We start from the raw sequence: 24,867 nt of genomic DNA, 5'->3' as shown, positions 1-24,867 counted from the left end.
AAAGATGCTATTATTAGTTACATTGTTTTAGTTTGAACGTGCAGACTGGCACTAAGAACAGCGGGAACGTTTCCCTAGTCTGCCATTATTAGTGCAATGCCCCTTAAAGTGTTGTTCTGTACTACCCAGGGTGGGGGTCCACCCACCTCTCCCTTCCCTATGGGCTAGGTCCGTCTTCTGTGTGCGTATCTGCGGCCCATCCCGTGCCCCCTACCCTCGTGCCTTGAACCTTGCACGCTTTCAGTGGTTACAGCTGGAGAACTGCAAGGCAATCCCATTGTGCCCCACTCGGGAGACATGACAAATATGATCAATATATTGTTCTGCTAATAACAGGGTTAATAATATATCTGTGAGAATATCCAAGGGGCTTTTATATAATTCAAAATTAATAATAATAATTTTGTCTAAAAAATATATATAATAATTTGGAGATTTCGTTTTCAAATATGGTAAAATGAGCCAGAAAAAGGCCATTCTTGAACATGGGGTGAGCCATTGTTACCAATTTGTAAATAAAGCCAGTTTGTTATTTAGAATGATTTATTTCTGTTTTTAGAGGGAGAGAAACCAAAAACCTACAGTCATCTTATGGGTCTCCCAGTCGAGGTTAGCACGGGTATTGAACCAGTATCTGTAGCAGTGTCTTAGACCGTTGCGCCACTCAGGCGCTATACAATGTGACCGGTCGGGAGTGGGCTACACTACTACAGTAAGAGCAAAATAATCCTTATAAAATAATAACCTTAGTGTAACAACAGTTTTAGTAAGTAATATTGAAGTTGTGCACAATTATCAGTTTCTATTTAGGTTTATGTCGCCCATTCATTGTCAGTTAGAGACACAGTAGGACCCAAAAGCATAATCAGTGCTCTAACTCCCCCTTGTGGTGGTCTGGAGCAATGAAGTGGTGACGCAGGGTACTGTACTAAACCACAAATTGCCTCTAAGTACCGCAGCATAATCGCAAAACTTTTAGTGGAGCAACCACTGTGTGTAAGTGTGATATGTCCATTTTTTTTATAAATTAGCAAACATTTCTAAACCTGTTTTTGCTTTGTCATTATGGGCTATTGTGTGTAGATCGATGAGGAAAAAATGTAATTGAATCTATTTTAGAATAAGGCTGTAACGTAACAATATGGAAATGTCAAGGGGTCTGAATACTTTCTGAAGGCACTGTAGGTCACTAGTCCTATTCTCTATGCAATGAAGGTCTGCTTAGACTGAAACTTCATTCTTTATATTAATATTTAAATACAATAAAGATTTTTGTAATGGAGAGAATTGCAACTCACAAGTTTTGGGTTATGAGATTTCGATTATAAGGTGTTTTTGTTATTCTTCAAGATTCAATGGTAATAGCTATATCATTAATATAAATGACCATTGAACAGCAGGATGTCTTCCATATTGCACCTGTAAGATGCTCAGGCTTTTTCTTCGCTCTTCTCCATAGGTCGTTGGATCGGTTGGGACGGAGGCTGCGGTGGCGTTCCAGATCCCAGGAGAGGAGATGGAGCCGGGACAGAGAGGACAAGTTCAAGGGCAGCCTCTCGGAGGGAATGAGGGCCGACAAGGAGGACTCTGAAGATGAAGTGTAGGCAGTGCACTAAGGAATTTTAGTTGCTTATACTCCACGAAAGTCATACCTCTGCATCATGTCCCCTAATCCTTTGAATGGGCTTAACGATTATATCATAACATTTGTGGAAACGTAGTCATTTAAGGTGTGTATGTATACAATTATATTTGTGTTTGTGGATACATTTACTACAAAAACAGGAAAATGACAGATCACTTTAATAGGGTATTGCTTACCTCAGATTTTGTCTTAAGTGTTGACTGTATGGTTCATACACATGATTCAACATTAATCAATTTCAGTCTCGTTAAACCACACCATTTTTGTTTTAGGGCAGGCTTTTTGTAGTATAAGCTTTTGTTCATGAGTGTGGGGAGGATGATCACATTGTATGTGTTCGTCGAGAGTTGACGTGGTGTTTCCTGTCCAGGCTGGAAGATTACGATGTGGATGAGGAGGACGAGGAGGCTCTCATTGAACAGAGGAGGCTACAGCGCCTGGCCATCGTCCAGGTGGATGATAAGACCTCAATAATATCATCCTCGATGCACTGACATTACTTTAAACCTCAAACAGCCATTTAATGTCATGATATGCCATTTACCCTGTATTATTGGTTATTGTCATCCACTGCATGCCCACATGGCACACACAGGTGTTTGATTGTTAGTTCATCATGTGTGTACATGTTGGCGTGCCTGTGCTTGGTATTCATGCTTACATTGTGTGTCTATCTGTGTTCCCGTGAACAGAAGTACAAGGGAGGGAACGAGGGTAGTAACATGTCGGCACCATCGGAGCCCGGCAGCCCCCAGAGCAGCCCGCGCAGCCGCTCACCGTCGCCAGACGACATTTTGGAGCGCGTGGCGGCCGACGTCAAAGAGTATGAGCGGGAAAACGTGGACACCTTCGAAGAGAACATCAAGGCCAAGCACAACCTCATTGAACAGGAGAAAGACGGTACACTGGTGTGTATGTGTTCACCAAACCTGTGACAAACTAAGACATATGAAATACTTTCAGATACTTGAGCCACATTTGATTTGGTTTGCTCAGTACAAACACCATGAAGTATGTATTGAAAGTATTTGACATATGCATTTGACCCAGGTGCGTGTGCGTGTTTTTGTGTCATGCTGATAGAAGCTCATGCTGGTACATGAATCAGTAGTGGGGATAGAAAGTAGAGGTCGACCGATTAATCGGAATGTCCGATTAATTAAGGGCCGATTTCAAGTTTTCATAACAATCGGTAATTACATTGCACTCCATGAGGAGACTGCGTGGCAGGCTGACCAACCTGTTATGCGAGTGCAGCAAGGAGCCACGGTAAGGTGCTAAGCTAGCATTAAACGTATCTTATAAAAAACAATCAATCTTAACATAATCACGACACATGGTTGATGATATTACTAGTTTATCTAGCTTGTCCTGCGTTGCATATAATCGATGTGGTAACTGTTAATTTATCATTGAATCACAGCCTCATTCGCCAAACGGGTGATTTAACAAGTGCATTTGTGAAAAAAGCACTGACGTTGCACCAATGTGTACCTAACTATAAACATCAATGCCTTTCTTAAAATCAATACACAGAAGTATATTTTTTTAAACCTGCATATTTAGTTAAAATAAATTAATGTTAGCAGGCAATATTAAACTAGGGAAATTGTGTCACTTCTCTTGCGTTCGTTGCACGCAGTCACGGTATATGCAACAGTTTGGGCCGCCTGGCTCGTTGCGAACTAATTTGCAAGAATTTTACATAATTATGACATAACATTGAAGGTTGTGCAATGTAACAGCAATATTTAGACTTATGGATGCCACCCGTTAGATAAAATACGGAACGGTTCCGTATTTCACTGAAAGAATAAACGTTTTGTTTTCGAAATTATCGTTTCCGGATTTGACCATATTAATGACCTAAGGCTCGTATGTCTGTGTTATTATATTATAATTAAGTCTATGATTTGATAGAGCAGTCTGACTGAGTGGCGGTAGGCAGCAGCAGGCTCGTAAGCAATTCAAAGGTATATGAAATACAAATGGTATAGAGAGAAATAGTCCTGTAATAACTACAACCTAAAACTTCTTACCTGGGAATATTGAAGACTCATGTTAAAAGGAACCACCAGCTTACATATGTTCTCATATTCTGAGCAAGGAGCTTAAACGTTAGCTTTTTTACATGGCACATATTGCACTTTTACTTTCTTCTCCAACACTTTGTTTTTGTATTTTTTAAACCAAATTGAACATGTTTCATTATTTATTTGAGACTAAATTGATTTTATTGATGTTTTATATTAAGTTAAAATAAGTGTTCATTGTTCATTCAGTATTGTTGTAACTGTCATTATTACAATTGATGGTGATCGAGTTACAAATGTAGTTCCAAAGTCCATTATTCATTATGTCATATCCTAATATACACTATGAATTCTTATTTATAAATCAAATGTATGGCCTTTTGACATCAGCAGTATTCACAAAATGCTTTTACAGTTTAACAGTGCTTATAACTGTACTCCCTTTCTTTCTTAGAAGGAACCAACCCGAAAAAAACATCCGCCCCTGATATGTTCACCGAATCAGATGACATGTTCGCCGCCTACGATGTGAGTACTCCTCCAGTTGCTATGATTCCATTCCGATTCTCACCACCATGATGTGTACGAGCCTTCAACTTTTTAAATGAACTTGTCTATGGAATAGGATTTCGGCAGATAGTTGCAGTGTGGTGCCCGGGTCCCCTTTGTATTACTGTCCAAACAAGCTTCTGTCAGTGGTAACTGTAAACTGGGCCACCGCGTTTTCTCTGGTGACATTTCTGTGAGAACTGCTAGTTCGATTCAGAGTCTGGCTTTCACGTAAATCATTAACTGAGGTCAGTGGGGAACTTACACATTGATCTCAAGTCAGAATACCACCTCAACTGTGGTTGAATAGGTTTTGTATTGCAGCCTGACAGTCAGACCTGGGTTCAACTAGTATTACACTGAACAAAAATATAAATGCAAGTGTTGATCCCATGTTTCATGAGCTGAAATAAAAATCCCTGAAATTTTCCATACGCACAAAATGTTTCTTGCTCTCAATTTCTGTGCACAAATTAATTTACATCCCTGTTAGTGAGCATTTCTCCTTTGCCAAGATAATCCATCCACCTGACAGGTGAGGCATATCAAGACACTGATTAAATGGCATGAGCATTACAGAGGTGCACCTTGTGCTGGGGACAATAAAAGGCCACTCTAAAATGTGCAATTTTGTCACAGATGTCTCAAGTTTTGAGTGAACATGCAATTGGCATGCTGACTACAGGAATGTCCACGAGCTGTTGCCAGAGAATTGAATGTTAATTTCTCTAATATAAGCTGCCTCCAACGCCGTTTTAGAGAATTTGGCAGTACGTCCAACCGGCCTCACAACCACAGACCGCGTGTAACCACGCCAGCCCAGGACCTCCACATCCGGTTATTTCACCTGCGGGATCGTCTGAGGCGGGGTGGGGGGTGGCGCTGAGGACTATTTGTGTCTGTAATAAAGCCCTTTTGTGGGGAAAACTCATTCTGATTGGCTGGACCTGGCTATCCAGTGGGTGGGCCTGGCTGACAAGTGGGTGGGCCTATTGAACTCCAAGGCCCACCCATGGCTGCACTCCCTGCCTAGTCATGTGAAATCCATAGATTTCCACTAATTAATTTCAATTGACTGATTTCCTTTTATGAACTGTAACTCAATAAAAATGTTGAAATTGTTGCATGTTGCGTTTCATATTTTTGTTCAGTATAGAATATTATTTTATTCTATGAGTTTGATTGAGCCTGCTTGTGTTGCCAGATGGACGTGATTTACGCTTTTGAGACTATTCAATTGGTTCCATTGTGCCAGGCAAGCTCAATCAAGCACACTTAATAATAACTTATTACTTGAAAGGATATATATATATATATATATATATATATATATATATATATATATATATATATATATATATATTTTTTTTTTTTTACCATAGTTTTTTTACTAAGTGATTTGTGCTCACTGCAGAGTGCAAGGCTTCGAGCAGCAGGCATCGGGAAGGACTTTAAGGAGAACCCCAATCTCCGAGACAACTGGACAGACGCAGAGGGATACTACCGTAAGTCCATGTGGCATAAAGTTCCTTCATTTGTTTGTTAGTTTGTTAGTTCATTAATCACTCAGTGAAGTGTTTTGGTTAGATCTATTCTGTTGTATGTCGATACGTTTGTGCACAATTGTGCATTTTTAATCTACATTATCCGTCAAAATTGTTAGAAGAGAAAGTTCCTATTCATAACCAGCTAATATATTCTGTCTTTTGATGTTTGACAGGACTCAATATCGGGGAGATACTGGACAAGCGGTACAGCGTGTACGGCTACACGGGCCAGGGGGTGTTCAGCAACGTCATACGCGCCCGAGACGTGGCCCGCGCCAGCCATGAGGTGGCCATCAAGATCATTCGGAACAACGAGCTCATGTGAGTGTCAGTCTACCAATAGTTCGTCCTGGGCCCTGTTCAGCAGCTAAATGGAGGGAAACACGGGAGATATTACCTGAACTTGCCTGTTGCAAAAAGTTTTGCTCGGTGTGCGCCACTGAACACAACTCATCAAACTCATAATGTGAACTTTCCCTCATCATTATGCCTTTGTTACATGGAAGAGGCTTGTATTTAATATTTTGACATGGGTAGCCACCTTCCTCCTGGAGGGATGGGTGTGTAGGCTTTTGTTCTATCCAGGCTCTAACACACCGGATTCCACTAACCTCTACTTCCTTAGCTGAATCGGGTGTGTCAGAGCAGGGCTGGATCAAAAGACTGTGTATTCATTAGTCTGATTCCATTGCAAAACATTTAATATGTTGCAAAATGTTTCGCAACGGTAACCGTTTACTCCAAATGGGAAATGTTTTCCAACGAAAACGTTTCTATTGGACAAATTATAGTATGTCTCTCCCCGTTTGGTTCCGTTTGCTTCTGTTTGGTTTCTAGATTAAATGGTAAACGGTTTCAGGGAAACGGTTTCCGTTGCTAAATGTTTTGCAACAGACTAATGAATACTCCCCAGTACACCCAGTATCTCTCCAGGTGGATCTGTCCTACTGGGATGCCAGTGTGTCCATAACTTGAGACTCATCCCAGTGATCTCTCTGTCCTAACAGGCAGAAGACTGGGCTGAAGGAGCTGCAGTTCCTTAAGAAGCTCAACAATGCTGATCCGGACGACAAGTTCCACTGTCTGCGGCTCTACCGACACTTCTACCACAAGCAGCACCTCTGTCTGGTCTTCGAGCCTCTCAGGTACACCAACAAGGCCACTGGCTCCCCTAGATTGAGTACAGTGTTTCCCCTTTCACTGTATAGGCAGTAGGGCTTACCCCATTTAGCTGACTGGTCGATTGTTTGGTCGATTGCCTGTTGGTCGACCGAGATTTCTTTAGTCGAGCAGTAGCATGGTGTACAAGGCTTTATCTGATTCGTGCCTGTCTGAGTGGATTAATCCATTGTAGGGGCCGTGGGGATGGCACAGTCCACTCTAAGACATTTGCTACTCAAATTGTATATGGTTATGTAAGAACAATGGTGCAACTAATACAAATTATATTGTTTTATAACAATGGCGCTTTTCTCCCCGTCGGATAGCGGTCTCTGTCCGCGGTTCTGAAATGCATCAGTGCGCTGTTGAATTGGCGCCCCTTCCTAGACCATGTTGCCATCTTCAGTTAAAAATGCAATTAGTTTAAATCAGGTGTGTTTGCTAGGGATGGGGGAAAAGTGTGACACCAGTTAGGTCCCCGAGGACTGGAATTGCCCAGACCTGATCTACACACTACTCCATAATGACAAAGGGAAAACAGTGTATGGAAATTTCATAAATACCTTATTTACATAATTATTCAGACCCTTTGCTCTGAGACTTGAAATTGAGCGCAGGTGCATCGTGTTTCCATTGATCATCCTTGAAATGTTTCTACAAGTTGAATTGAGTTAAATTCATTGGACATGATTTGGCACCACCAAGACACTTCTTAGAGCTGGCCACCCGGCCAAACTGAGCAATCGGGGGGAGAAGGGCCTTAGTCAGGGAGGTGACCAAGATGGCGCTGACAGAGGGGGGTCGCCTCGCTTCTAGTCCTTAGGAAACAATGCAGAATTTTGTATTTTTATGTATTATATCTTATAGCCGGGGAGAACTATTGGATATCAGAGCGACGACAACTTAGCAACATTACGACCAGGAATACGGCTTTCCCGAAGCGGATCCTTTGTTTGCACCACCATCCAGGGCATTTGATCTGATTCCAGAGGCTGACCCAAAACGTCGCCACAGAAGAGATAGAAGGAGCAGCCTTCTGTTCAGACTTCGGAGGAGTGCACACCACCCACCGCTTCCGAGTTTATTACTCGCCAATGTCCAGTCTAGATAACAAGGTAGATTAAATTAAGGCAAGGGTTGCTTTCCAGAGAGACATCAGGGATTGTAACATACTCTGTTTCATGGAAACATGGCTCTCTCGGGATATGTTGTCGGAGTCGGTACAGCAACCGGGATTCTTTATGCGTCGCACCAACAGAAATAAACATCTCTCTGGTAAAAAGGGCGGGGTGTATGCTTCATGATTAACGAAGCAACCCTTGTAATCGTAACAACATACAGGAACTCAAGTCCTTTTGTTCACCTGACCTAGAATTCCTCACAATCAAATGCCGACCATATTATCTCCCAAGAGAATTCTTGTTAGTTATTGTCACCGCCGTGTATATCCGCCCTCAAGCCGATACCACGACGGCTCTCAAGGAACTTCACTGTACTTTATGCAAACTGGAAACCATATATCCTGAGGCTGCATTTATTGTAGCTGGGGATTTTAACAAAGCAATTTTGAGAACAAGGCTACCTATATTCTGTCAGCATATTGATTGTAGCACTCGTGTGGGCAATACACTAGATCGCTGCTACTCTAACTTCTGCGATGCATACAAGGGCCTCCTCTGCCCTGCCTTCGACAAATCTGACCACAACTCCATTTTGCTCCTCCCATCCTATAGACAGAAACTCAAACAGGGTGTACCCGTGACAAGAACTATTCAACGCTGGTCTGACCAATCGGAATCCACGCTTCAAGATTGTTTTGATCACACGGACTGGGATATGTTCCGGGTAGCCTCAAAATAATATTGACTTATACGCTGATGCGGTCAGGAAGTTTATAAGGAAGTACATTGAAGATGTGGTACCCACTGTGACTATTAAAACCTACCCGAACCAGGATAGATGGCGGCATTCGCGCAAAACTGAAAACGCGAATCGCCGCATTTAACCATCGAAAGATGACTGGGAATATGGCAGAATACAAACAGTGTAGTTATTTCCTCTGCAAGGCAATCAAACAAGCGAAATATCGGTATAGGGACAAAGGGGCAATTCAACGGCTCAAACACGAGATGTATGTGGCAGGATCTACAGCCAATCACAGACACCGACGTCTTGCTTCCAGACAAACTAAACACCTTCTTTGACCGCTTTGAGGATAATACAGTGCCACCGGCGCAACCCGCTACCAAGGACCGGGCGCTCTCCTTCTCCGTGGCTGATGTGAGTATAACATTTAAACTTGTTAACCCTCGCAAGGCTGCCGGCCCAGACGGCATCCCTAGCCGCGTCCTCAGAGCATGCGCAGACCAGCTGGCTTGTGTGTTTACGGACATATTCAGTCTCCCTATGCCAGTCTGCTGTCCCCACATGCTTCAAGATGGCCACCATTGTTCTTGTACCCAAGAAGGCAAAGGTAACTGAACTGAATGACTATCGCCCGTAGCACTCACTTCTGTTATCATGAAGTGATTTGAGAGACTACTCAAGGATCATATCACCTCAACCTTACCTGCCACCCTAGACCCACTTCAATTTGCATACCGCCCCAATCGGTCCACAGCCGATGCAATCGCCATCACACTATACACTGCCCTATCCCATCTGGACAAGAGGAATAACAATGGAAGAATGCTGTTCATTGACTACAGCTCAGCATTCAACACCATTGTACCCTCCAAGCTCATCCTTAAGCTTGAGGCCCTGGGTCTCAACCCTGCCCTGTGCAATTGGGTCCTGGACTTCCTGGGTCCTGGACCACCCCCAGGTGGTGAAGGTAGGAAACAACATCTCCACTTCGCTGGGGCCCCAAAGGGTGTGTGCTCAGCCCCCTCCTGTTCACCCATTACTGCGTGGCCATGCATGCCTCCAACTTAATCATCAAGTTTGCAGACGACACAACAGTAGTAGACTTGATCACCAACAAAGCCGAGACAGACTATAGGGAGGAGGTAAGGGTACTCAGTGTTGTGTCCGGAAAACAACCTCACACAACGTCAACAAAACAAAGGAGATGATTGTAGACTTTGGGAAACGGCAGAGGGAGCACCCCCCTATCCACATCGACGGGACAGCAGTGGAGAAGGTGGAAAGTTCCTCGGCATACAAATCACGGACAAACTGAAATGGTCCACCCACACAAACAGTGTGGGGAAGAACCTCAGGAGGCTGAAGAAATTTTGCTTGTCATCTAAAACCTTAACAAACTTTTACAGATGCACAATTGAGAGCATCCTGTCGGGCTGTATCACAGCCTGGTACGGCAACTGCACCGCCCACACCCATTGTCACAGGAAGGCCAAAAAGATAATCAAAGACGACAACCACCACCCGAGCCACTGCCGGTTCACCCCGCTACAATCCAGAAGACCAGGTCAGTACAGGTGCATCAACGCTGGGACAGAGAGACAGAAGCTATTTTTCAATCTCAAGGCCCTGATGGCTCTGACTGTTAAACAACCGTCACTGACACAGAGAGGCTGCTGCCTACATACAGACTTGAAATTATTGGACACTTTAATGAATAGATTACTAGTGACTTTTAATGATGGCGCTTTAATAATATTTACATATCTTGTATTACTCATCCCATATGTATATACTGTATTTTTATACCATCTATTGCATCTTGCCTATGCCGCTCAGTCATCGCTCATCCATATATTTATATGTATTCTCTTTTTCCATCGCTTTACTTAAACGTTTGTGTATGAGGTAGTTATTGTGGAATTGTTAGATATTACTGCACTGTATCGCTACACTTGCAATAACATCTGCTAACCATGTGTATGTGACTGATTTGACCAAGAACCCGATGGTCACTCTGACAGAGCTCCAGAGTTCCTCTGTGGAGATGGGAAAACCTTCCAGAAGGACAACCATCTCTGCAGCACTCCACCAATCATGTCTCTATGGTTGACTGACCAGACAGAAGCCACTCCTCAGTAAAAGGCACATGAAAGCCCACTTGGAGTTTGCCAAAAGGCACCTAAAGGACTCAGACCATGAGAAACAAGATTATCTGGTCTGATGAAACCAAGATTGAACTCTTTGCCCTGAATGCCAAACGTCACATCTGGAGGAAACCTGGCACCATCTCTACGGTGAAGCATGGTGGTGACAGCAGAGACTAGTCAGGATTGAGGGAGAGATGAACTTAGATCCTTGACGAAAACCTGCTCCAGAGCATTCAGGACCTCAGACTGTGGCGAAGGTTCACCTTCCAACAGGACAATGACCCTAAGCACACAGCCAAGACAATGCTGAAGTGGCTTCGGGACAAGTCTCTGAATGTCCTTGAGTGGCCCAGCCAGAGCCCAGACTTGAACTGATCGAACATCTCCTGAGAGACCTGAAAATAGCTGTGCAGCGACGCTCCCAATCCAACCTGACAGAGCTTGAGAGGATCTGCAGAGAATAATGGGAGAAACTCGTAAAAATACAGGTGTGCCAAGCTTGTAGCGTCATATCCAAGAAGACTTGATGCTGTAAGCGCTGCCAAAAGTGCCTCAACAAAGTACTTAGTAAAGGGTCTGAGTACTTATGTAAATGTGATATTTAATTTTTTATGTAATAAAATAGCTACAATTTCTAAACCTATTTTTGCTTTGTCATTATGGGGTATTGTGTGTAGATTGCTGAGGATTTCTTTATTTAATCCATTTTAGAATAAGGCTGTAATGTAACAAAATGCTGAATAAGTCAAGGGGTCTGAATACTTTCCGAATGCACTGTATATGGAAAATTACACGTTTAAACATTTCAGCCAATCAATTGGTCGAAAGAACACAGACTCGTTCTACCAATATTTTTGGGGGGTCAGGGGCAGTACTAATAGGCAGTGTGGGCCCCTCCACATAGGTCTGCTCTCCCTTTCTTTGTAAAGTAATTTGGTTTCATTTTAACATTTTGGTTATAAAAGCCCCAGCTGCTGATTTTGGGGAGCCTTTGCATCCTGCCCTAAAAATAATATTGGGGAAAGTGAACAGAGTCTGTAAAGAGATGGTCTTATTGATGCTGTTTGACGTCTGAGAAAGTCTGCTGGTTCATCCTTGGGAGCAATTTCCAAACGCCTGAAGGTTCCACGTTCATCTGTACAAACAATAGTATGCAATAGTATCCACCATGAGACCACGCAGCCGTCATACCGCTCAGGAAGAAGATGCGTTCTGTCTCCTAGAGATGTACTTACTTTGGTGCAAATCAATCCCAGAACAACAGCAAAGGACCTTGTGAAGATGCTGGAGGAAACAGGTACAGAAGTATCTATATCCACAGTAAAAAGAGTCCTATATCAACATAACCTGAAAGGCCGCTCAGCAAGGAAGAAGCCACTGCTCCAAAACCGGCATAAAAAAGCCAGACTATGGTGGCAACTGCACATGGGGACAAAGATTGTACTTTTTGGAGAAATGTCCTCTGGTCTGATGAAACAAAAATAGAACTGTTTGGCCATAATGGCCATCGTTACGTTTTGGAGGAAAAAGGAGGATGCTTGCAAGCTGAAGAACACCATCCCAACCGTGAAGCACGGGGGTGGCAACATCATGTAGTAGGGGGTGCTTTGCTGCAGGAGGGACTGGTGCACTTCACAAAATAGATGTCGTCATGAGGGAGGAAAATTGTGGCTATATTGAAGCAACATCTCAAGACATCAGTCAGGAAGTTAAAGCTTGGTCGCAAATGGGTCTTCCAAATGGACAATGACCCCAAGCATACTTCCAAAGTTGTGGCAAAATGGCTTAAGGACAACAAAGTCAAGGTATTGGAGTGGCCATCACAAAGCCTTGACCCCAATCCTATAGAAAATTTGTGGGCAGAACTGAAAAAGCGTGTGCGAGCAAGGAGGCCTAGAAACTTGACTCAGTTACACCATCTCTGTCAGGAGGAATGGGCCAAATTCACCCAACTTATTGTGGGACGTTTGTGGAAGGCTACCCGAAACGTTTGACCCAAGTTAAACAATTTAAAGGCAATGCTACCAAATACTAATTGAGTGGATGTAAACATCTGACCCACTGGGAATGTGATGAAAGAAATAAAAGCTGAAAAATCATTCTCTCTACTATTATTCTGACATTTCACGTTCTTAAAATAAAGTGGTGATCCTAACTGACTGGGAATTTTTCCTAGGATTAAATGTCAGGAATTGTGAAAAACTGAGTTTAAATGTATTTGGCAAAGGTGTATGTATACTTCCGACTTCAACTGTATACACACACACACACTACCGTTCAAAAGTTTGGGGTCACCTAGAAAAGTCCTTGTTTTTGAAAGAAAAGCACCTTTTTTGGTCATTAAAATAACATACAATTGATCAGAAGTACAGTGTAGACATTGTCAATGTTGTAAATGACTATTGTAGCTGGATTTTAAATGGAATATCTACATAGGCTTAGAATATGTGGACAACTACAAATACCTAGGTGTCTGGTTAGACTGTAAACTCTCCTTCCAGACTCACATTAAGCAGAGGGCACTGTACAGTTACTTTAAAACTTTATGCAAACAGGAAATTAAGTGGGGTGACAGGCAAGTGGTAAAAACAATGGGAAGGGTGGTCACAGGGATTGAACCCTGGTCTTCAGTGGGGAGTTGGATATGTGATATGCCAGGGAGTGTTACCACTATGCCGTAGCACTGCACAATGCACCTCTAGATTGTAAGTGTCATCCCTCTCTACTCCTCAGTATGAACCTGCGCGAGGTACTGAAGAAGTATGGCAAAGACGTGGGCCTCCACATCAAGGCGGTGCGCTCTTACAGCCAGCAGCTCTTTCTAGCCCTGAAGCTGCTGAAACGCTGCAACATCCTGCACGCCGATATCAAACCTGACAACATCCTGGTGCGTCTCCTCTAACCAACCAAAGCACCCAGAGAGAGTCAATAACACTATTTCACTAAACACAGTCAAAAATACATGTTTAAAGCAGGTTTTAGTTTTGAAAATTGTATTTAAGTGTCACTCCACAATGATACAATAATACAGATTTGTTTGTTTTTAATCACATTGTGAACCACTCAAATGTCGTTTTGAGACTCTAACAATCATTATCAAACATGGTACAGGCGTCATCTATAATTCATTAAGTCATCTATACACATGTATGCATAAAAACAAAAAAACTGAGTACAGAAGATAAAAGGACAATTAAGCACTTGTAAAGAAAGTCTCCATTGTGGGATAATGGCAGGCTTTGGCGCAGGCTTTTAAATTATTATTACTTGATGATAAAATGTCACCCAATTTATTATTTTAATCTAGACTGTTTTGTCTGGACAGCTGACTTAAAACATCATCCCGAATGTTGTTTTATAACCCACAGTAAAGCAAGACATGAGCTTCTGTTTCAATAGAACCCTTGTTCCAAGAAGTACATACACGTTTATCTAAGGGAATGTTTGTGTATCGACCAGTCTCAATGGCGAGAGGGGCCACTCCACATCTAAATTTAGCAAAAGAGCTTTGATATTACTTCGATAAAACTGTACGTACGTAGGCAGTAGGTGCACAGTTTGTTACTTTCAGGTTTGTTTATCAGTTGGTACCACTTTAGTTCATTGTGTTCCTAAAAGCGCTGATTCAAAAGCATTTTGGACATTTCTAGAATACACTCTGGCTTTGACATTTTTCTTTGCAACATCACAAGCCCATACAAATGCACTTTAACATAGACGTTCATTTGGCATACTGCAAAATCTCTGCAAATGTTTTTAAATGCATAGCCACTAGTGATGCCATAGAGTTTCCCAGGTCATATCACCTTGAATAGCAGCACAAAGGTAACATCTGCAGGCACGGTTAAAAACAGCATTAACACAAGTATAATGTATCTGTCCACATACTGCTGCAGCATAGGTAATAATAGGTAGCACCAGTGATTCAAACAGTTTACTGTTCCTGGTTCGAATCCAGGCTGTATCACATCTGGCCATGATTGGGAGTACCATAGGGCGGCGCACAATTGGCCCAGCGTCGTCCGGGTTTGGCCAGGGTAGGCCGTCATTGTAAATAAGAATTTGTTCTTAACTGACTTGCCTAGTTAAATAAAACAATTTACACTTTACAATGACGGCACCAAGGGCACAATTTGCATGGTTAGCTATGTACTTAATCCAAAACTGAATTAATAATCAACCCCAGATACGTATACTCACTGACATCTGTGGCAGGACCACAGGAGAAAATAAGGTGCACTACCTTAGTTTTGTCTACATAGATTTTCCATTGTTCACACCAGTTAAAAGCAATATATAAAAAAAATCTTAACTCATCTTCAGTTTTAGAGATCAATACGATGTCATCTGTATATAAAAGAGTAGACACTCATTCATTGTTATGACCTTTTCCTAGAGCTTTGATGGCCAGAGTGAGATCATTAATGTACATTGACAACAGAATAGGTGATAAAATGCAACCCTGTTTCACTCCAATGTCAACAGGTAACCAGTCAGTTAGGCAGCCAGTTAGACAGTTCACATTATCATACATCATAAGGCATTTCAGGATGTTACCATTTAGACCAATTTGACTCCAGCTTGTCCCATAGCATACATATGTCAATGTGGTCAAAGGCTTGAGATAAATCTATTGAAGAACAGTAAGTGGACTTGTTAATTTTTTTATTTGAATCTGATTGTGGTAAATCGGGTGGCGTATTCCAGGCAACTTTGTTTCTTTCTGAACCCATTTTGCTCATCTGCTATATTGTTGTATGTTTCTGAATGATCCATTATGCTGTCTTGTTGGCATTATGACCCAGTTGCGCTGATAACTGATATGAGCAAGGCACTCTGCCCTGACCTGTTTTGCCTGGTCAAGTAACCAGCCGTGGCCCAGTGCACCTCTGTTCACACAATTAGACTAAACTATGTGATATTTTGGGGGGGGGGGGGGGTTAACACTGTTAACTAGAGATGACCGTTGTACAATGTCAATGCTCTGACTATAAATTAGATACAGTACGTTTAAAATTGTATCACTTACCTAAGAGTTTAGTTTACAGCAGAGTTGTCTCACTTGCTAACTAGCCAGTAAATAACTAGATGCTGACTAGTATTTACTGACCTGTTGACTGTGGCACGCAGCACTCCTTTTCCACAGTGACGTAATAGTGAAATAGGGTTATTCACATCTGCATCTCAGTTCTTTTGATAGCATGTGGTTTGTCATTGTGCTTGAACTCTACAATAAATACATTTGGTGGAAGGGGAATGCTGGGAGATTTGCCATCACGATTGACCTTTTGAAACATGTTGGCTGGAGTTTTACATAGGTCGAGTGGCATATTTTTTTGATTGGTTTGTTTTCAACAGGTCAACGAGTCGAAAACCATCCTCAAGCTCTGTGACTTTGGTTCAGCGTCGCACGTGGCAGAGAATGACATCACGCCCTACTTGGTCAGCCGGTTCTACAGGGCGCCGGAGATTAGTGAGTCTTCGCTTTTCTTATTCACTTTTGTGTTCTTCTCCTCTGTTCTTTTGTATTTTCTTCTCTTCTCTGGATTGGTTTAGAATGAATCCTCTCACTCAACTTTTTATCACCAACCCTTGACCTGAAGTGCTACTATACTTAGTGTGCACGCTTTTGCTCCATCCCAGCACAAACTACAATCAACTAATCACCTCTCATCAAGTCCTTGATTAGTTGAATTAGTGCATCCAGTAGCTCTCCACAACCAGTTGGTGACCACCTCTGTAGGTCTTAACTTGTATGGAACATGTACAACTGTCGTGTTTAGTAGGCACCAAACGGAAGAAAACCGATTTATTTTGAATATTTTTGAAAAGGTGTGCCCTTATGAGCACATCACTGATCAAACAAACTCATTTGCCATGGTTTGTCAAAGTCCCCTAAATCCTACATCTTTCCTTGCAGTCATCGGGAAGCCTTACGACTATGCGATCGACATGTGGTCCGTTGGCTGCACTCTGTATGAGCTGTACACGGGCAAGATACTTTTCCCAGGGAAAACCAACAACCACATGATTAAGCTCGCCATGGACATCAAGGGCAAGATGCCCAACAAGGTGAGACCAACTGTACTGTAGGGTCCATCCAGAAACACACCCTTCCCCCTACTACTGGAAATGTACAGAAAGAAAAAATATTTATTCAGAAGTGAAATAAGAATTCTGAAATATCAATGAGAACTTAAAATCTGAGTTTCTGGTTACTTCCTGGATGGATCAATTTGAAATGATATCTTTCTACCCCTTCACAGATGATCAGGAAAGGCGTGTTCAAGGACCAGCACTTTGACCAGAACCTCAACTTCCTGTACACAGAAGTAGACAAAGTCACTGAAAGGGTAGGTTGTTGTCTCATATTGTCTGAGTGGGAATGTTTGCATGAAAACCCCTCTGGTATCAGTCAACTGATCTTACACTGAACAAAAATATAAACGCAACATGCAATGATTTCAAAGAATTTACGGAGTTACAGTTTATATAAGGATATCAGTCAATTGAAATAAATTGATTAGGCCCTAATGACTGGGAAAGGGCGCAGCCCTGGGTAGGCCCGTGGTCTGCGGTTGTGAGGCCAGTTGGACATACTGCCAAATTATCTAAAACAACGTTGGAAGCGGCTTATGGTGGAGAAATTAACATTCTCATTTTCTGGCAACAGCTCTGGTGGACATTCTTGCAGTCAGCTTGCCAATTGCGCGCTCCCTCAACTTGAGACATCTATGGCATTGTTTTGTGTGACAAAATGGGACATTTTAGTAGCCTTTTGTCTGTCCCTAGCATAAGGTGCACCTGTGTAATGATCATACTGTTTAATCAGCTTCTTGATATGCCACAACTGTCAGGTGAATGGATTGTCTTGGCAAAGGAGAAATGCTCACTAACAGGGATATAAAAATAAAATGGTGTACAACATTTGTGTGTATGGAACATTTCTGGTATCTTTTATTTAATCTCATGAAACATGGGACCAACACTGTACATGATGCCTTTATATTTTTGTTCAGTATATTTCCATTTTGTGCAAAGTTAGCTAAGCCCATTGTTCACTCTCCTTTTCCTGCTATTCCAATCACCCCCTCTACATCTCTATGCCAATTTTATTTTTCCCCACTCCTTTCTTTTCTCTCGCTGTCTTATGACATGGTTTGTTTTCCTCCCTGGTTCTTTCTCGACACTGATCCCTTTCGCCAACCCGCACACTCATATCTGTTCCGCTTCTCATCCTGACTCCCCTCTCTCCATCCCCCTGTACCACCTCTGTCCTTCTTCTGTCCCACCTATCCACAGGAGAAGGTGACAGTGATGAGCACCATCAACCCCACCAAGGAGCTGCTGGCTGACATGGTGGGCTGCCAGCGTCTCCCTGAGGACCAGCGCAAGAAGGTTGCCCAGCTCAAGGACCTGCTGGACCTGACCCTTATGCTGGACCCGGCCAAGAGGATCAGCATCAACCAGGCCCTGCAGCACCCCTACATCCAGGAGAAGATCTTCTGAGCATCTCCTACTGTACCACTCAGTCATGCATTGATTGATTGACACATGCAGAAGCTAGTACTGAGTCCCTAGTTTGACTATGGTTGGACCCCACCCCAGCCCAAGAAATTGATTTATTTGAGCTGGCAGAATCTGCTGATGGAGAGGAAGTAGTATTATCTTTCTTCCCCTGTTTGAACAACACACACATGCTCTCCCGTTTTACATTGATCTAATGGCTTGTATTATATAACCATAGTAGGGGTGTGAACGTTTTAAATGTTTAATCGAAATTGAATCCTTAACGTTTTTTTTTTTTTTACAAAATGTAAATCCCAGTGCAGTTATCACAAAACGACCACTAACAGGTCCTGATCATCATGAAGGGAATAGGCCTACCTAACACAACAATGCTGTAACGTTAGTAAGAGGGGATATGCATCCGCACGTCGTCGTCGTCGTTAACAGTTTGAAATAAAAGTGCTGATTACAGTTGGTATGCATCTGTTTTCAATGGACTATTTGAGTCGTGAGGTAATTTGTTAAATGAAGAACTGCAAACGCCATTTGAGCCTCGACTCACGCTACTGAAACGGGTGCGTCTTTCTCATAAATTTCACAGTTTACTCCCATTTCAACAGGGTGTTAATTCCTTTTGTAATGGGAGTTGAGACATATAGCTAACAGCATTAGAAAGCAAAAATGATTCCCTTTTTTAACCAGTAAATACCTGTATTTAGCACGATTTCTTTTGCCCTGTGTTTGATTTGTGCGCTTAAACTTGGTGGGCAGGCTTTTGTTAATCATGAAATAAAGTAGGCCCCTAGACTGTTGAATACACAATTTGCCTTCATCAAAATGTTTTTGTTTCATATTTTATTGTGGAACCTGCCTAGATTTAGGAGGGGTTGTAACCTATTCTAAATGGCACACTATAGCAGTTCACAAAAAAAGCCTAAAATAGCACTGCAGTTATTCCAAATTTGCTGCGCGTGGCTGGAACACATTTCCCTACGTTAATCAACCAGTCCATTTTGAATTTGTGATAAAGCTGTCGTGATTCGGCAAGGAATGTAGCTTGGCTACAGTTTCGTTTGTGTATCCCATCAGTTTGATACGTTTGTATAGGCATTAATTATGAAAATTATGATAATGCCCTTTTAGTGTAAGAGCTGTTTGAGAAGACAGCCTGAAATTTCAGGCTGTTTTGGTGGGATGAAGTTTTGGCCTGCCTGGTGACATAACTATTTTCCTGCCCAGTGAAGACCAATGAGAAAGAGTTCCAAACCTCTCTTTCAATAACGGCTAGTTTTCAGTTTTCCCTTCCCCACTAAGACCACTCCCAGACAGCCCTAGCAAAATTCTTGCTTGTGAAATTGCTCTTGGCTAAGAAGCTATTTTTGTTTCTTGACCATTTTAATGGTCAATCACGGTGATTGTTACCCAGAAATTATTTGATATTGAGATAAAAATGGCTGCATTAGACCTTTAAGGCCTAATGGGAGCTTGGGTGCTCAGCATGCATGTGTGTAGAGAGAGCGGTCGGATTGTAATTTCACCTGCAGAAGCAGATTCCAGATGCCGCCTACGGTAGAACTTAATTGCCCCCTAGCGGTCATACCATGCAATATGATTTGACATGGAATTTTGTTAAATGTTCTTATCGTTTTAACGGGGACATTTAAAAAAAAAAATATATTTTCCATTTGTCACATCCCTAAACCATAGTAGGGCTACAAGCAGAATGCCTGCTTTACGACATATTTTCCATCTCCGCCTAACTGCAAGTCAGATAAAAAGCTTATAATGACGCATAACTATCTCATGGACAGTAAGCCACTCAAAAAGAGTTTGAGTTTCATCCACTTGGATTTTCAGTTTTTTGATTGGCCCCTTGCAGGTGACTGAAGGTGGATGATATTGTAGCTGTAAAAATGTAATTCTGATTGTTGGGAGTTTACTGTCATTCATGAGTTGCCAAGGCTGTGACGAGCAGGGAGGGGGTCCAGATAATGATCACAGTTATTTAACTTGGGCTTTGTTTGATTGGTCGCAACCCAATTGTTCGTAACCCAATGCCCTAAACCTTTTGATTGGGATGTTTGTACAGTCTGTAGATTGTGAAGTCTTGCAGACTTGGCAGCTCCTTTGACTTACTATTATTCTGTGCTGTTATTACCCGTCATGCCCTGTGCTGTGTGTTGTGTTTTATTGTGGTGCAGGGCCAGCGTAAATGCTATTTATATCCACGTCTCCCCCAGGTATTGAAAACCCAGAGCGCTCCCCCACCCTGGTGTCTGTGCAGGCCCTGGTCCGCATGCCCGTTCTGCCGCTGCCTGTAGGTCTGTCAGTGCCGAAAACCCAAACGGTTGGGGGTCCTACTTGAGCCCACCTGCAGGGATGGCCCCTCATGTTTAAAGCAGATTGTATACCACTTTCAGTACATTGAAGGTAAGCTATCCCCCCTCCTCCAAAAAACAAAACCCATCAACTTCACCTGGTTATTACCTCGTATGTTTATTTATTTATTTTTAATATATTTTAATGTTGTACACATTGTTTTAGCCAGATGCCCCCATAGACATGGTTTACATGTTGTTTAAAAATATGTCAAAGACAAACTGGATAAAAGTAAACTTAATCAAGTCACGCACCCAAATTGTGGAGAGGAAGTTGGGTCGGGTATGGGGGGGCTGTATCCAACAAGCTATGATGGACAAGAGCACCTTCAGTGTACTTATCTTAATGGAACAACTCAGAATTTCTTGCTCTGCTGTAACGAATACCTTTTGTTTTTCATGTGTTCCCTTGATACAATGTTAGAAACTGCATGTGAGGATAGCAGTCTTGCTACGTATTGAAAATTGTGTGTTGCAATTATTTTAGGCATGTTCCTCTAAAAAAGAAGGGTATTTAAGTGTTTTGTTTCCCTCTATCATTGGTTTTCATGTTTTGTATGACCATGTTGTCTTTTGATACAGGGATATTTCTTCTCTGAGCTTTGAGTCTGCTTGTTATGAGCGGTAATTGCCTCTACTTTATTTTGTGTTATATATTTTAATGTTCTTATAGGAGCAAAACAGAAATAAAAGAGCTCACATGTGTAGCTGATGGAGAATTTATGCCTTTTCCACAAATGTCTTCCCTACATACACATGCCAATGTTCAGGCTCCTTTAAGTGTCTAACAATTAACGGAAATTCTGTATTTTTAAAACTAATCCACAAACCTTAACTAGAATACTTTCGTTTTCATCAGATTTTTGTGCAGCTTTAGGCTGGAATCCCAACTTGATTTGTGCGCATAACTTGACGAACACAGATCTCAAGTTAGGATTTGGCACGTGTATGCTAAATTTTGTTTCAAACCAAATAAGCAAAAGACAACAAAAAACATGTATATTTTTGTGCTTTTTTTTTACTGACACTAACTGATGTTTGTGATGTTTTTCCCAACAATGATGTTTCCTGTGGTGGCTGAGAGCGAGAGAGTCCAGCACCTTCTCCAGCCTGGGCTCCACTTTCAGAGAGACAAAACCTCCACAAAGCCACTTATCAAGGTCATTTTTGATGGCATGGGTAGATACAAAAAGCAAACAACACTGGGGTGATAGAAAAGACAAGATGGGGAATCACTTTCACTTACTATTTTATGAAAGGCATTTATAATAGACACTCATAATAACATACCTTAAAAGTGTGTTTCTATACGTTTTCTCTCACAATACTTTTAAGGCCTCCTTCCTTTTCTACACATGACATATACTCTATCTGGTTAAAAGTATCATTCCAAGCTGCTCATATACCTGACTGTGGATGTTTGGTTAATCATATTGCTCTAAACTAGTTCCAGATTGCTACAAGCAAGGCTTCAGGTGTCTTGTCTTGTAACTGTGTTAAAGTTGAACCAAGATACTTTTTCATTTGTTCTCTATATATTCTAGGTGCTGCCACTTTAGAGAAGAAACTCACAAGGAACCTCATCTGGACAAAGGTTTCTGTTCTGGAGATAGTTACTGTATTTGTAAAGGTGGACTCATCAATATGACAATCATACAAAGCGGGGCAAATCTCTTCTGAGATTGCTACTTGAGGCTTTTCCCAATCTGGGCTAGGCTCAAGGGAGGGTGCAGATTGGGAAGAGCCAATGTTTTCTGTGAGCAGAAAGAAGCCCTGCTGTGTATGATGTAATTTTGATAAGTCAACCTTTAATAATCATGATGTCATGATCTGATTTGCTGTTCTTTTTCAAACATGTTAGCAGAAACTACTGTAGTTACCATAATGAGCCAGTATTGGACACATTGGGTGATATTTTGGACCCATTATAGACGTTTGAGATTTGTTCATGAACTCAATGCTTTGCTTTGCAGAGCAAAGCCAAATAGATGGCAATTGTATTAGGTCATTTAGATTGAACATGTGTTACAATTTGGCTAAATCTATGCCAAAGTGACCATCAACAATAAGGTAATACTTTTTCTTGTTATTGATTAATATGGCCAGATTCATATCACGGTGTTAACGTTGCAATTTTGTGTTTATTTTTCAGGGTAAGTCAGAACTTATTTTCCCTGTCTTGGTTTCATCAGTCTCCTTTTTCTGCTTTGGTGGCCATGTAAGACTCAAGGCCAGAGAGATGTTCAACAATGGGCCCTGTGGATATTTCTCAGAAACATTTTAAAACAGAAATGTATTAAAACATGCGTAACACTTTTGTCCGTGTACTTAACTGTATTCGTGTAATCCAACCCAAATAATTGGACACCACTTTTTCCAATATATGATAAAACATCTATGTATATTTTGTCTGCTGTTGAGAACATAACTTGTATTCACTTTCACGTGTGTTTTAATACACTGCTCAAAAAAATAAAGTGAACACTAAAATAACACATCCTAGATCTGAATGAAATATTCTTATTAAATACTTTTTTCTTTACATAGTTGAATGTGCTGACAACAAAATCACACAAATTATCAATGGAAATCAAATTTATCAACCCATGGAGGTCTGGATTTGGAGTCACACTCAAAATTAAACAACAGGCTGATCCAACTTTGATGTAATGTCCTTAAAACAAGTCAAAATGAGGCTCAGTAGTGTGTGTGGCCTCCACGTCTGTATGACCTCCCTACAACGCCTGGGCATGCTCCTGATGAGGTGGCGGATGGTCTCCTGAGGGATCTCCTCCCAGACCTGGACTAAAGCATCCGCCAACTCCTGAACAGTCTGTGGTGCAACGTGGCGTTGGTGGATGGAGCGAGACATGATGTCCCAGATGTGCTCAATTGGATTCAGGTCTGGGGAACGGGCGGGCCAGTCCATAGCATCAATGCCTTCCTCTTGCAGGAACTGCTGACACACTCCAGCCACATGAGGTCTAGCATTGTCTTGCATTAGGAGGAACCCAGGGCCAACCGCACCAGCATATGGTCTCACAAGGGGTCTGAGGATCTCATCTCGGTACCTAATGGCAGTCAGGCTACCTCTGGCGAGCACATGGAGGGCTGTGCGGCCCCCCAAAGATATGCCACCCCACACCATGACTGACCCACCGCCAAACCGGTCATGCTTGAGGATGTTGCAGGCAGCAGAACGTTCTCCACGGCGACTCTCGACTGTCACGTCTGTCACATGTGCTCAGTGTGAACCTGCTTTCATCTGTGACGAGCACAGGGCGCCAGTGGCGAATTTGCCAATCTTGGTGTTCTCTGGCAAATGCCAAACGTCCTGCACGGTGTTGGGCTGTAAGCACAACCCCCACCTGTGGACGTCGGGCCCTCATACCACCCTCATGGAGTCTGTTTCTGACCGTTTGAGCAGACACATGCACATTTGTGGCCTGCTGGAGGTCATTTTGCAGGGCTCTGGCAGTGCTCCTCCTTGCACAAAGGTGGAGGTAGCGGTCCTGCTGCTGGGTTGTTGCCCTCCTAGGGCCTCCTCCACGTCTCCTGATGTACTGGCCTGTCTCCTGGTAGCGCCTCCATGCTCTGGACACTACGCTGACAGACACAGCAAACCTTCTTGCCACAGCTCGCATTTGATGTGCCATCCTGGATGAGCTGCACTACCTGAGCCACTTGTGTGGGTTGTAGACTCCGTCTCATGCTACATTTACATTTAAGTCATTTAGCAGACGCTCTTATCCAGAGCGACTTACAAATTGGACAGTAGCTACCCTAGAGTGCTACCCTAGCAGTGAAAGCACTGCCAGCATTCAAAAGTGACCAAAACATCAGCCAGGAAGCATAGGAACTGAGAAGTGGTCTGTGGTCACCACCTGCAGAACCACTCCTTTATTGGGGGTGTCTTGCTAATTGCCTATAATTTCCACCTGTTGTCTATTCCATTTGCACAACAGCATGTGAAATTTATTGTCAATCAGTGTTGCTTCCTAAGTGGACAGTTTGATTTCACAGAAGTGTGAT

At 42.4% G+C, this 24,867-nt stretch overlaps 1 protein-coding gene across 9 annotated transcripts in view; it reads left to right on the top strand.

Annotated features, from left to right (window-relative positions):
- Positions 1-23,332, top strand: part of LOC139551218 (serine/threonine-protein kinase PRP4 homolog) — a 28,026-nt gene extending 4,694 nt beyond the window's left edge. The window contains exons 4-17 of one of the 9 annotated variants that reach the window (XR_011670228.1): positions 1,460-1,600; positions 2,016-2,097; positions 2,338-2,545; positions 4,133-4,206; positions 5,642-5,732; positions 5,948-6,095; positions 6,782-6,919; positions 13,682-13,835; positions 16,307-16,421; positions 16,869-17,020; positions 17,215-17,301; positions 18,251-21,995; positions 22,380-22,429; positions 22,988-23,332. Coding sequence is in view for 3 of the 9 variants with exons in the window: in XM_071362690.1 (XP_071218791.1) it covers positions 1,460-1,600; positions 2,016-2,097; positions 2,338-2,545; positions 4,133-4,206; positions 5,642-5,732; positions 5,948-6,095; positions 6,782-6,919; positions 13,682-13,835; positions 16,307-16,421; positions 16,869-17,020; positions 17,215-17,301; positions 18,251-18,457 (1,597 nt within the window). In the remaining 6 variants the exon portion in view is untranslated. Of the gene's footprint in view, positions 1-1,459; positions 1,601-2,015; positions 2,098-2,337; positions 2,546-4,132; positions 4,207-5,641; positions 5,733-5,947; positions 6,096-6,781; positions 6,920-13,681; positions 13,836-16,306; positions 16,422-16,868; positions 17,021-17,214; positions 17,305-18,250 lie in introns of those variants that run through there. The other 8 variants (XR_011670227.1, XR_011670223.1, XR_011670226.1 and 5 more) reach the window with 8 other exon arrangements.
- The last annotated feature ends 1,535 nt before the right edge of the window (positions 23,333-24,867 follow it).

This window comes from Salvelinus alpinus, chromosome 23, assembly GCF_045679555.1.
Source record: "Salvelinus alpinus chromosome 23, SLU_Salpinus.1, whole genome shotgun sequence".
NCBI lineage: Eukaryota > Metazoa > Chordata > Actinopteri > Salmoniformes > Salmonidae > Salvelinus > Salvelinus alpinus.
The sequence above is the reverse complement of the archived record's forward strand: the minus strand, read 5'-3'. Positions and strand labels throughout refer to the sequence as shown.